The sequence below is a fragment of the Molothrus aeneus genome, chromosome 6, assembly GCF_037042795.1.
Source record: "Molothrus aeneus isolate 106 chromosome 6, BPBGC_Maene_1.0, whole genome shotgun sequence".
Lineage (NCBI taxonomy): Eukaryota > Metazoa > Chordata > Aves > Passeriformes > Icteridae > Molothrus > Molothrus aeneus.
Window position 1 is genome coordinate 54,620,384 of NC_089651.1, and position 12,111 is coordinate 54,632,494.

At 41.0% G+C, this 12,111-nt stretch overlaps 1 protein-coding gene across 3 annotated transcripts in view; it reads left to right on the forward strand.

Moving 5' to 3' along the window:
- CEP170B (centrosomal protein 170B) overlaps positions 1 to 10,999 on the forward strand; it is a 58,274-nt gene extending 47,275 nt beyond the window's left edge. For 2 of the 3 annotated variants that reach the window (XM_066551287.1, XM_066551288.1), the window contains 6 exons: positions 2,215 to 2,253; positions 2,801 to 2,944; positions 4,357 to 4,445; positions 4,986 to 5,079; positions 5,998 to 6,049; positions 6,799 to 10,999. In XM_066551287.1, the coding sequence (XP_066407384.1) occupies positions 2,215 to 2,253; positions 2,801 to 2,944; positions 4,357 to 4,445; positions 4,986 to 5,079; positions 5,998 to 6,049; positions 6,799 to 7,034 (654 nt within the window). In that variant the 3' untranslated portion in view covers positions 7,035 to 10,999. The remainder of the gene's footprint in view (positions 1 to 2,214; positions 2,254 to 2,800; positions 2,945 to 4,356; positions 4,446 to 4,985; positions 5,080 to 5,997; positions 6,050 to 6,798) is intronic. The other variant, XM_066551289.1, reaches the window with a different exon arrangement.
- Positions 11,000 to 12,111: the final 1,112 nt, after the last annotated feature.

Genomic DNA, 12,111 nt, shown 5'->3' on the forward strand with positions numbered 1-12,111 from the left:
CCACTACCAGAGCAGTTTTTGAGATCTTACAGTGGTGTAAGGAGGACGAAGCACTGATATTAATCAGGGAAGACAGATCAGGAGCCATAACCTTTGGTGTGTTCAGGTAGTGGCTGAAAACACTCTAAAGGTTTTCTAATGAGGCTTCCTCTGAACAGGAGTGGATATCAGCATGATTTCAGCAGGGCCAGCATCTGGTAGCCCATTTGAGTACATCCCAAATGGCAAAGTGCATCGGTGTTGCTGCCTGATGTGATCGATAGCCAGGAACAGGTTCCATCAGCAGGGCTTGCTGCTGGCAGATGAGATGTGGAGCCAGATCCTAGCTTGGGATCCTAAACAGTGCAGCTTGGGGGTCTTGTTATGAATGCCAACAGTCTAAACTGATGTGAGTTTAATAACCAGACACCTCATCTTTGGTGCTGGACCAGATTCAGCACCAGTGCACTGCCATGCCTGCTTCCCCCAGTCTGAGTGTTGTTGAAACTGTGCTGAATTAATAATTTTGGCTTGATGCAGAGAAGCTGCTGGGAAATTTCTGAAGATCAGTGTGTGTGATGCTAAGCACTGTGAATTTTGTGAGTGTTTATCAAAAAAACTATATTAAATATTCTAGGAAAGGACATAGTGATGAGAAATAGCTACCATGGTTATAATAGTAATATATTGAAAGATCTGATAGAAGGAATTATGTGAGTAAGAAAAGTTTTCTCTGTATGGGTGTCTCTTATGCTACAATGGCTTATGCAGTGTTGTATGCCATTCTGCATTCTAGTACTAAATATTTATATATATTCCAAAAAAGTGGGGAAAATGCAGGAAAAATAAGTACTGATACTGGAATCGCTTTTGAGTGTTTAATGCTGTACCAGAAACATCATCTGGGACCAGTGTGTGGCTGGCATTTCTCAACCTCAAATGAACTGCTTTTTAAATTAGTTTTATTAAGAAGCTTGGTTAAAGTTTAAATGAGGAGTATCCCCTTATAAGTTAAGGTGAAGCCTTAGATTTAAGCCTTATTCTTCAGTTTCTGTTCTTTCAGGTTCAGTGCTGGCTTGGATGTTTGCCAAAGAGGCTTTCCATTTCCCCAGTGTATGTTTGGGGTGGTTTTGTTTTTCTAGGCTCAGCTGTATAGTTTATGATAAGATAGATTCTTGGCATACAGAGCTGAGTACTGCTACAAATTAAGCAAATTAAAAAAAACCCCAACAAAACAGAACAAAAGAGTTCAGCAAGGATGAAACCTTAATATTTCCTGTTTACCAAAGCCTTGGGTTGTTTGGGATGCCTTGCTTTGGGGGCGTGTAGGTTTTGCAGGACTCAGCTTTCTGCAGATCTCAGCCATCAAACTTAAACCTCAGCTGCTGCAAACACAGTCAGGTTGGATCATCCCAAATCACTGGCTACTTCTGCAAATTTTAGCCCTGCATAAAATTCTTTTGGCAGGTCTTTTTAAAAAATGTTGATAACGATGTAACAAAAACTAAAGAGCCTGATTAAGTTTGTTAAGTTGTTGTGTAACATACTCAGTATTAGTATTGGTACAGCAAGAGGAAATGCCTACAGTTTTGATTGAACAGAAAATGTGAGAACAGAACAGGTCATGCCCAAAATCTCCTGGGATGGTGGAGCAGGTGCTGTCCTTACCTTGTTTTCAGCTGGTTGGGCTGAGACCTGCTCACTGTAGGAATATCTCATTCCCTTCTGACACTTTTACTGCTGCAGTCAGCCTAACTTACTGTTTCTGCACTTGATGAAAGGAAGCTTATTAGCTAAATATTTTGGCTGTTCTGCCCCTGTGCTATAATATCTCACACCTGCTGCCTGTGTATAACCCAAGTGCTGCTGCATAGTGTGGGGAGCCTGGACCTTGGATGGCACACAGTTTCCTCACAAGGAGCTGTGTGCTTTGCCAACCAAAGAGCCTCTTGGGCTGGGTGTTCATCCCTTTCCCAGAGCATTCTGGATTTCACTCAGCACAGTCCAGTTTGGAGTAACTGGGGGTCTGCCCGAGGCCACCTCAGCAGAACTGGCTGCTGGCCAGGATCTCCGTGGCCTTCAGTGCATGATGGGGGGTGGGCACCAAGTGCTGGTCCTCAGGAATGTGCTTTTGGGAATATCAACCCCAAATAACCCCAAACCCTGTGTTCTCTTTGATACTTGCTGTCACAGTCATTCACTAGCATTGATCTCTTTGTTTCTGTTTTAACACAGATTGCTCGTAGATCTTTTCGGCTGGCATATCCATCTCAGGTGCACTTTCCATCCCATTATTTTTGTATCTCTGTCTTGTCACTGTTATTTTCTTCCCCTTCTTTTAAAGTTTTTGTCAGTAAACCCAACAGGAGTAACTGTCTTGTCATTTCTGTTCTTCTTGTTAATTATTTGCTTTTTTAGTGGTTTTGTATTGCTTTTTCATCTCTTTCATGTGTTACTAAATGGTTTCTGATTAATTTGAGTGTGTCTTTAATGTTGCATTGATGTATTAAGACATAAGATAACAGGAAAACAGAGTCCTTTTGAGTTCTAGCTAAATTCAAAAAAGACAAAGATGTACTTTTCCATACGTGCTCAAGACTCAAAATTTTAAAGTAGAATAGCCCCACAGAGTTTTGTGGTATGACTCCAGTGGGTAGGCACTTGCAGGATTGGGGTCTAGTAATTTGCTTACAAGCCCATACCTGTCTGAACAAGACTTAAGTGAATCAGTATTCCTCTAAATCTGCAATACCTTCAGTGAGTGCCTGTGAACCTGCTTTCCCTACTAATTTTTAATGACTCATTACTCATTATTTCCAAGTTGGTGCAGCACATTCCAGAAGCAAGTCTGAACTACCAGAAAGTGCCTCCGGGATCAGTGGAACTGAAGGATTTTGACCAAAATATGAACGACAACAGAGAAGAGGATCCCTCAAGAAAAACAAGGACCAGAAACCGTGAGGAGGCAGGCCACCTTTTTCTTTACTTTATATATGACATGGTTTTAAGCTGCTGTATGTCTTCTTGTTCTTTGTAAGCTGCCAAAGGAGGCTGCTCAAAAAAACCCCAAGCCTACACTTCTCAGCAGCACTGATGTGTGGGTATAGAAACAGTGTTTAAAAAGAAAAAAGAGGAACAGAACCACCCCTCTTGCCAGTAGTGACTGGAAGTTTCCTCTCTTGTGTAAAATGCCAGTAAAACCAGAGGCTTGGTCCCCTGTTTTTTGGGAGCACACATTGAGTGTCTTCTTAGGCTATTTCACTGCTGTCTTAGAGAAGAACTCAAACATCTCAGCTTTGAAAGCAGAAGCACTGATAGTTCAATGGCACTGTTCTGCAGCTGGCATCCTGGTTAGAGCTGCTCATGGAGCAGCAGTGGCAGGATCTGGACCTTAGGAGAGGTGTGTGACTGGGGCTGTGGCAAGCTGGTTTGCTGTGCCCTGCAGTCTGTGAGCATTGCTCCCTCCAATGTTACGTGCAGGGTGATCTGCAAATCACTGGGGTGATGCTAAAGGCTGGGAAAGCCTGTCCTGCACTTGAGGCTGGGAATGGTGTTGGGATGAGAGGTGTAGTGGGGTGATGGTGCCAGGAGGAGGAGGAGAAAGCTGCTGATCCCACACTGGCTGTTGCTCCTGCTTGCTTTCTGCCTGCCAGCTGTGGTGGGAAGGAAGGAGCTGGGCAGAGGCTTCAGGGAGGCAGTGAGGCAGAGCTGGCTCCAGCACAGCCACTCTGGAGGTGTAGTGTGACTCACACAGGCACATACAGGGGACTGTGGGCTGAGCCACTGGAACTGATCCTGTCCTGTTTTGAAGCAGTCCCTTCCTCTCCTGTAGAGAAGTGCCAAGGCTGGATAAAAGGTGCAGCTTCAGAGTGCCCCCACCTTGACGTGGGCTTTCCTGGCAGAAGCCTGGAGGCTCTGCTAAGCCACAGGACTTGAATATTTGGAGTTTGATAGTATTTTAGTAAAGCAGAATGTAACATGGTGGGATTCCTGCCTGTGAAGGTGGTTTGAGCTCATATGTGTCACATTAGGTAGTATCAGTGAGACTGCTTGTGGGGCTTCTTGCATTGTAATTTGACTTTTGGGGGGTTTTTTTTGGAGTGTGGAAAGTCCCAAGTGCTGTTCTTTCAGAAATGCTTAAATGCCTATGTTACTGCAAACAGCTCTGTCTCTAGAAAAAGTCTGAACAAGTTAGTATTAACTTTTTTGCCAAAGTGCTGCAGTAAAGCTGCACATCATCTTAATCTCCCTTGAACTTCAAGTATCATCCACACAAACAAAGATGTTTCAGTGGAGATGATTTACTGTACAAAAAAAATCCTGTTTTGTAATATGCTGCTTTTGCTAAAAGTTTTCCAATCTGTCCTCATATTTTAGGTAATCTTTGACAATCTGATGTTGAACCCAGTGTCCCAGTTATCACATACAATCCGTGAAAATACAGAAAACCTTGCTGAAAAAATGAAGTAAGTAACTTCTTGTCCCTGGCCTGAAATATTGACTTGCCGGTGAGTTTGTTGACTTGCTACTTGTGGAAGATATTGTTCTGTTGTCTTGGAAAGTTCTGTAATCAAGATGCAGGGAGTCTACATGTAGGAAATTGTGTGTGTGTAGTGAACCAGAGGTAATACGATTATTTGCTATCACTTTTCCTCATATATTTGGCCTTTGGAATTTTGATGCTGGGTTTGCCTGTTGATGCCTTGACTTTGAAATGTTGCCTATGCAGGAGATACAGCAGAAAACTGGTGGATTGTCTCTTTTTACAAGGCTCTTGTAAATATGCAATATGTTACCAAGCTTGTGAAATCTTTTCAAAGTTTGTTGTTGCTCTAGAGACATCAGAGGGAAGGACTTTGGATTGTTCCTAAATCAGCTGAAAGGAGCTTTATCCAGCTGCTAATCCACTAATCTCTTTTGTTGCCACATCTTGTGATAATTAAGTCTTTTAAACAAGCAGTTTGTTGATGGCAATTTTAAGATCTGCTCTACTTTTTGTATTACAGGATTCTGTTTCAAAACTCAGAAAGGACCTGGGAGGAAATGGAGGCCAAAATCAATTCAGAAAATGAAGTGCCAATTCTGAAGACATCAAACAAAGTAAGTCCATGCAAACCAGTGAAATACTAAAGACTTGATCCATGAAAGCTTTGTAAGAAACCAAACCAACAATCTCTGACCCTTCTCAAATCCATTTCTGGAATTTCTGGTCCATTCTCATGTGTTGAACTGCTGGATTTTGTTACTGTTTGAAGTGTCACAGAGTGAGTTCTTTCTGTGGTTTTGTTTCACCAAACCCTTTCCCAGTTCTTTTGCAAATGATCTTCAAAGCCAGGGTTTCTTAACAGATGTTGAAGTTCAGGGTCATTAGGCCTCATTTAAACATTTACCAAAGGGTCACTTGCCACGTGGTTGCCACAGCTTCGGTTGCAGACAGGTGTTTCTCATGAATGTTTGTTTTCTTCACCTGGAACTGTTTGATGTTAGGGCAGTAAAAATCCACCTCAGGGTGCATTCACTCAGGTGATTCAGCCTCAAGATGGTGCTTGTGCTGTCATGGCCTTTCATTGTCCTTGAAGGGGATTGTCAGTGAGGATGTAAGTGCAGTAGTGGATCCAGTGAATATGATTAATGCTAAACAACCTCGTGCTAGACCTGTGCAGCTTGGTGCTGCAGCAGTATAAATGTGGCCAAATGCCCTGTCTGGTCTAGGTGTTGAGTTTATAATTATCTTTGTGTATTTCATATTAAGGAGGAGTTTTTGTACAGGTGTAGCATTTCATAAAAGCCACTGTGGCCATGAATGGGGTGCTGTAGTAGCACTTGGTGACACAGTGCAGAGCAGGCTCCCTGTGCACTGACCAAATGCCCCTCAATGCAGCTTTTCTGGTAAATGAACAAGGTTGGGCCTGACCTTGAATCTTCTTGATCAGATAAGGCAGAAGCAGTAACACTAGATTCCTGTGTCAGTCGAGTACTTTGTTGCTTAATTTTCCATTCTGATGCTTTTGTTTCTAGGAAATCAGTTCTATACTGAAGGAGCTCAGGCGAGTTCAAAAACAGCTTGAAGGTTGGTCATCTAAAATGTTCCTGTTGTCTCCCAAATGTTCCTGTTGTCTCCCAAATGTAGAGTTGCACAAAATGAAGTATTGTTGGCCTGATTTGTCAGTGAAAGCTGGGAAAGGATGCAGAAGTTCAGGCTGTTACCACAGTGCTGTCTGATGAATGCATAGGGAATCAACAGTAGATTTATCTTATACTGCCTGTTTTTAGGAAAATTTTGTACTATTGAAATGTAGAAGCTGTTGCTATGGAAATGCTTTGTTTGTGGTAATTAGCATATTCCCATAAGATAATATGGTGCAGGACTGTTCTGGTAAAATAATATTTAGCAGCTCTTTCAGCCAATAAGCTGTGCTATGCTTTTTGGACTTGAATTTTGCACATGGATCTCTGCATTAGGAAAAACAAGACAAGCTCTTGCATCATCTAAAAGCATAATAAAGGCATGTAAAAACATCCAGGCAACATGTTGGGCTCCTGCTAAAAGCTTACCATTTGGCTGCTCTAATTTGTCTTTTCCAAATTAACCAGAAAGTTGAGAGTCCACATCTCTTCAGTCTGGGAGAGGTTTTGCTTGTTAAAGCTGTTTAGACCTGAATGTATTAATGAGCAAAATAACCTGACTAAGATGAACAGAAGTACTGCTCACAGTTCTGCTGCCTTCAAAATGAAGGCAGCAAACTTCTGTTTGGAAACTTTGCTGATGGCTGCTGATGTGTTTATGTCTCTTTTTTTTTTTTTTTTTTTTTTCCCTAGTCATAAACGCTATCATTGACCCTACTGGAAACTTGGATATAGTTGCCAGTAACAAAGCATCTTCTGCTGCTAAACAATCTACAGCCACTAAAGTCAGGACTGCTAACAATTCTGGGTCCACACTGGAGACTTTGTCCCTAGCACAGATGAGAAACTACGCTCAGAAATCGAACTGTGGGTCTTCTAGCTTGCAAGATTCGAATTTCATTCCAGATGGAGAGAAATACGTGATCTGATACAATATTTTGTATTGCTGTTATACTGTAATCTACTGTTGCATTAGTATTGTGTATGAGTGGTTTGTGGACAGTTTGTGTGGAGCAGTTCTTTAGATTGCTAACATGTTGCACAAAAAAGAAAAATCTATGCTGTGAGGGTGAATGGAAAGTCTGTGTATGCCTTTTAAACAAGACTAGCACTGTGGAGCAGCACATACTCAGCACAGAGGCAAACTGATTTTTACTAAATTACTCATTTATTTATTCTTCCAGTGTGCCATAAGAAAACAGGCTTTGCATATTTTCCATTCAATACTGCTGAGGCTAAAGTGCTCTTGCATTGGCCTGTTTATAACTATTAAGTTGTAATGTGGCTCAATTTGAAAAAAAAAACCACACCTTTTTGGTACTATATCTGTTTGGGTTTTATTTGGTTGAATTTTTTTGAAGTGTACAAGTGAAGCATTACAACTCTGTTGGAATCAGCTTGCAAATCCAACAGAACAATTGTGCAATATCATGGGTTTCTGAGAGAAACCCTTACTTGCAATTGTGTAAGATTTCCTTTCGGCAGTCATAAAAAAGAAGCCACTCTGAAGTTGTGCATCTGTTTTTCAGTCCAAAAACCAAAACAAGACAGAATAAACCCTTTTGTTTTTTCTCTTGGGAAAGTATAAAAGTTAATAATGGTATGAATGTAAAGACTACCAATACACCTACTATTTTTGATTCTCTTTCAGACCCAAAGTTTGGGGTAGGTGCAAAAAGTTATATTTTACAATTTAGCTTGCCAAATTTTCATGATTTTGGTACAAATGCGGTCTTTAAGCTGCTTTTCTTTTTTAATTTAAATATACAGTCTTTTCGTCATGAGCTACAGATGCTCTTGGCTGGGCCAAAGACTAAGATGTTTGCAATTACCCAATTGCAAAGAAAACCATCTGTTCCAATGGCTCATGGAATAAACTCAATTACACAGTTGCTGTGAACTAGTGCAATCACTTGACAGCACTGAAAAAATAATGGCTTCAATGTAGCTCCACCTTTATGGCTAATTCTGTTATGAATTTTTTTTCAATGCAAAAGTGCTTGTGAAGGCCACCATTGTGGTGTTCCTCAGAAACTATTCAACAGTGTCAAGCACTTGTATAGGTACATTTGGGATTTTTGTCTCTGGATTTAATTTTTGGTCTGTTATAATCTAGAAACACTAAGGATTGTGTACAGTTCTTTGAGCAATTTCTTATATAACAAAAGTTGGGGTTTATATTCTGTCTTTGTGTTAAACTGCAAAACACTAAGCAATTTTTGTTGCTTTAAGAGCAAAAATTTTGGTTTTGAGGGGATCTCTTCCAGATGTGTTTGCTCCCAGGTTTTTCTGTCTTGTATCAATTCCTTTTTCATTCTTCCAGGTCAACAAATAGTAATCAGGTAAAGAAATTATTTTGTAGCTGTGGAGGATACATTTACTGGGAAAGGTGAGCAGATGAGTTCCACTTTGCCCTCATACAGTATGTAGTTTAACCAGTGAAAATGGTTTCCCAAGCTTGACTGCTTCTTGTGTGCTGACTCTATATTTTGGGGTGAGTAGTGGATTCCTTAGTTAGCTTCAGTAGTTACCTGAGCTTTTCTGCTAGGATGTTGTAACTGTGGGAACCTGTTAAAATAATTTACATAAATAGGGATGCTCACAAAGTGTTTAACCTTACTAGTGAAGAAGGTGATTGCTTTCCTGGTGGAGCCAGTGAGAGCTTTCCATCAATTTCAGCAGAGACAGGATCAGTCCCAAAATGGGAGTATGTCAACACGTCATTAGTTTATTTTTGAGCCTGCAAGATGCTGGCTGGTAAATAGTAGATGCAGATATCCTTCCGAGATTTCCAGTAGGCTATAAGCTCATCTGCTTGTGTGGAGGTGCCCTTCCATGAAGAAATCTGCTGGATTTCACATAGATGAATGCAGAATAAAAAGAATTTGCCCTTGATGTTGTTCTGCCTGTAATATACGCACTATCTGAATGTGTTAATTCAGTCGTTGATTCTGATCTGTCTTTTCTTGAAATACCTGACTGTGTCCTTGGTGAATATCATAAGTGGTGGTATCATTCCTGACATATGAAACACAATTTTTCAAGCCCTTCTTAGTTAGGGTTTGAACTGACCAGGTGCTACCCCAACTCACTAGGAGTCAAAGGACCTTCACAGATAAGGTGTTGCTGTTAGTTTCAGTTTTGCTGTAGAAACAAGTGAATTACTAAGACATAAATCTGACTTCTCTCATTATTTGTTATTTCCACATCTTCATGGCTATGCGCAAGTGGATTCTGTTTCTCTGCAACGTGTCCTTGATGGGACTTCTGTTTACTTTCACTTGAAAATTGCTTGATTCTTCTTTGATTCTTGAACACATCAGGGAGGGATTTTTCTCCCTTGGTTGCTCTGTTCTGAACTAGAAGAGAGCAAACCCACAGACACCTTGCATCAATTAAATCAACCTGCAAAATACAGTACCTCTTCAAGTGACTAATGAGGATGCAACAATCAGTGTCTCTTGATAATTTGGAAATGAGTGTGTGAAGGCAGGGAGGATGCACAGCTTGATTTGTTTTATTTGTGACTCAGCCAAACTGTAAAATGCTTCTGTGTCTTGACACAATGCTCATTCTTGGATCTTTGCATTTGAAAAGGTTTTGCTAGTCAATGATGAAACGCGACATATTTTCTCTTGTGTTCACTGCTTCTGCTGTACTGTGGTTTGCACTTGTCTGCTCCAGATAAGCCAAAGAGCTATCCACTCCTTTGCTGATTGTTGGTTCTTTCAAGCAGTACTGTATGCAACCATGGAACCATGCCTGTGTGACTCCAATGTGAACCTGCCCCATGTGTAGTGGTGTACCTGGGGGGCCCAGGATCAGTGCACGAGATTCCTGCTGCTCCTGTGAGCTGTGGATGGGCCCTGCATTGAGCTTGGCAGGGCTGGCACTGCCCTGTGTGTCACTCCTGGGCCACTGCTTTTGTGTGTTTTTTGTTTGACTAAAGCAATGTAATCAAGGGTGGGATTTTTGAAGTCTTGGGGAAGCAGGTGCTCAGGTTCTTTTGGGGTTTCCATATGCTTTGGGTGCTTGATGCCCTGAGCACCTTCCAAAATCCCAGCCCTGAGCTCTTCCACTATACTTGAAAACTTTTCAGTTCAACGCTTTCAAATGTAAAATCCTGTTACTCTCTTCTGATGGGGTGAATGTAAATTCCTGTGAGGGTATGTAGGAGCTTTGGGAGCAAGGACCCAGCTGGATCTGTGGTGGTGTCATGTTGTGGTCATGCTCCAGGAGGAAAGAACGTCTGCATCATCCTTAGTATTTTAGTAAAGGTACAATTAGAGGAATGTTTACATACAGCCTACTGACAAAAAAGGAGACAAAAAGAAAAAGATAAAAAGGTGTAAAGTATTTAAGTGCAAGACTCTACTAGTTTTTTTTCTTGTTTTGCAGATCACACTAGCTATTTTTGAAGTTGGTAAATGTGTATAACTTTTGCAAAGACCAGACAGAACTACCTGTTCACTTTCAATGTGCCCCGTGATGAATTGTGCCTATTTCACTCTCTGCTGTTGTTATGCTGCTGATTCTGCTGTTCTGAAGTGTTCACTGGATCATTCCATTTGCATGCAACACAAATGCAAGCTGAGCTGTCTGAGAGTAAAGCTGAAACACGTTTGTATAACTTGAATCGATTAATGACTTTCTCTCTTCCACGCCCTCTTGAAATGCTGTGTATAATTTTGATTAGTTTCTTCTGCCCTGATTTCTTTCCACTTTTGGTTTGTTGTGTTTTTTTTGAACGGTAATTTATTTTTGTTTGGATTATAGGCAGTATCTGTACATTTTGTTTCAAGGTGATATTGTGGATGTCTTTAAAAAACCAAATTGTTATTTTATATAATTTTATCATAAAGTTGCTCTAATAAATCATTCTTTTATCATGTGACAGTGATGCTGCATTTTGTGCATTGATTTGGAGGAGGATGTGTTTGGTGGATGGATTGTTTCAACTGCTTGTTCTCACTGGTGTTAAGTGCAGTAGAATGACAGAATTGTCAGCAACTGGAGACTCAGAGCATGACTGGATCAGTCCTGTGACACCTATGGCTGGGCAGATCCCTCTGCAAAGAGCAGGAGTCCCCTTATTCCCCCAGAAACTCCAGGGTTTAAGTCCCTAAGTCCCTTTCACATGAAGTTAGCACATCTCAGTATTGTCTGGTGATACTTTATTTAATTTTTAGTGCTGTTATGTGTCATTGCCATGATTAACATGGTGGTTGAATCCAGCCTGGAAGTGATCGTTCCCCAAGAGGTATGTGATTGCAGATACATTATTAGGCTTATTTTTTTTTTTTTTAGATACATATATATAGCTTATGTGTCTGTGAAATAGTTGTTGATGTTTTCCTTCATTGCACCAGTGTCCTCCTTCCCTCCTGCAGTTCTGTCTGAGCTTTGCATCCTTCCTGGCACTTTAGAAATAATGTTAATTCCTCCTTCTCTGCACTGCCTTCAGCCTCCCCCAGCCTGCCTGGTGCCACTTGGGACTCTGCATTAGCACAGTTCCTGTAGGAAGCAGAACACATGCAGCTGATGAAAACATGGCATTGCTTGCCAGCAATAGCTGAAACAGAAATAAGAAGAAAATATTAGTCCCTAAGTAGAATCACTGAGAGATTTTCCATCGCCTGGTTACCTTTCCATCAGATACTTGTATATAGAATCTTTTACATTGAAAAGTTTTAGGGAGGGATTTTGTTCTTAAAAAACCAATAAATCTTATGTCTCTCTTAAAAAGCCTTCTGAAGCTTTGTGTGCTGTGTCTGCAGAGGTTTCTGTGTTGCCTACAATGCAGGGCTGCATTACACACTGACAATATTGCTTCTCCCCAGGCTTCCCTGACAGTATGGAGCAGTGTTTGAGTTGGGATGCTGTGCAAAGGGCCCTTTTGAAATCAATAGTGCACCCACTTCATTAATTTTTAACTGTTTGACTGAATAAACATAAGAGGCGGTGGAACTGTAGCCAAAACTATTTGCAACATAATGAAAGCTGCTA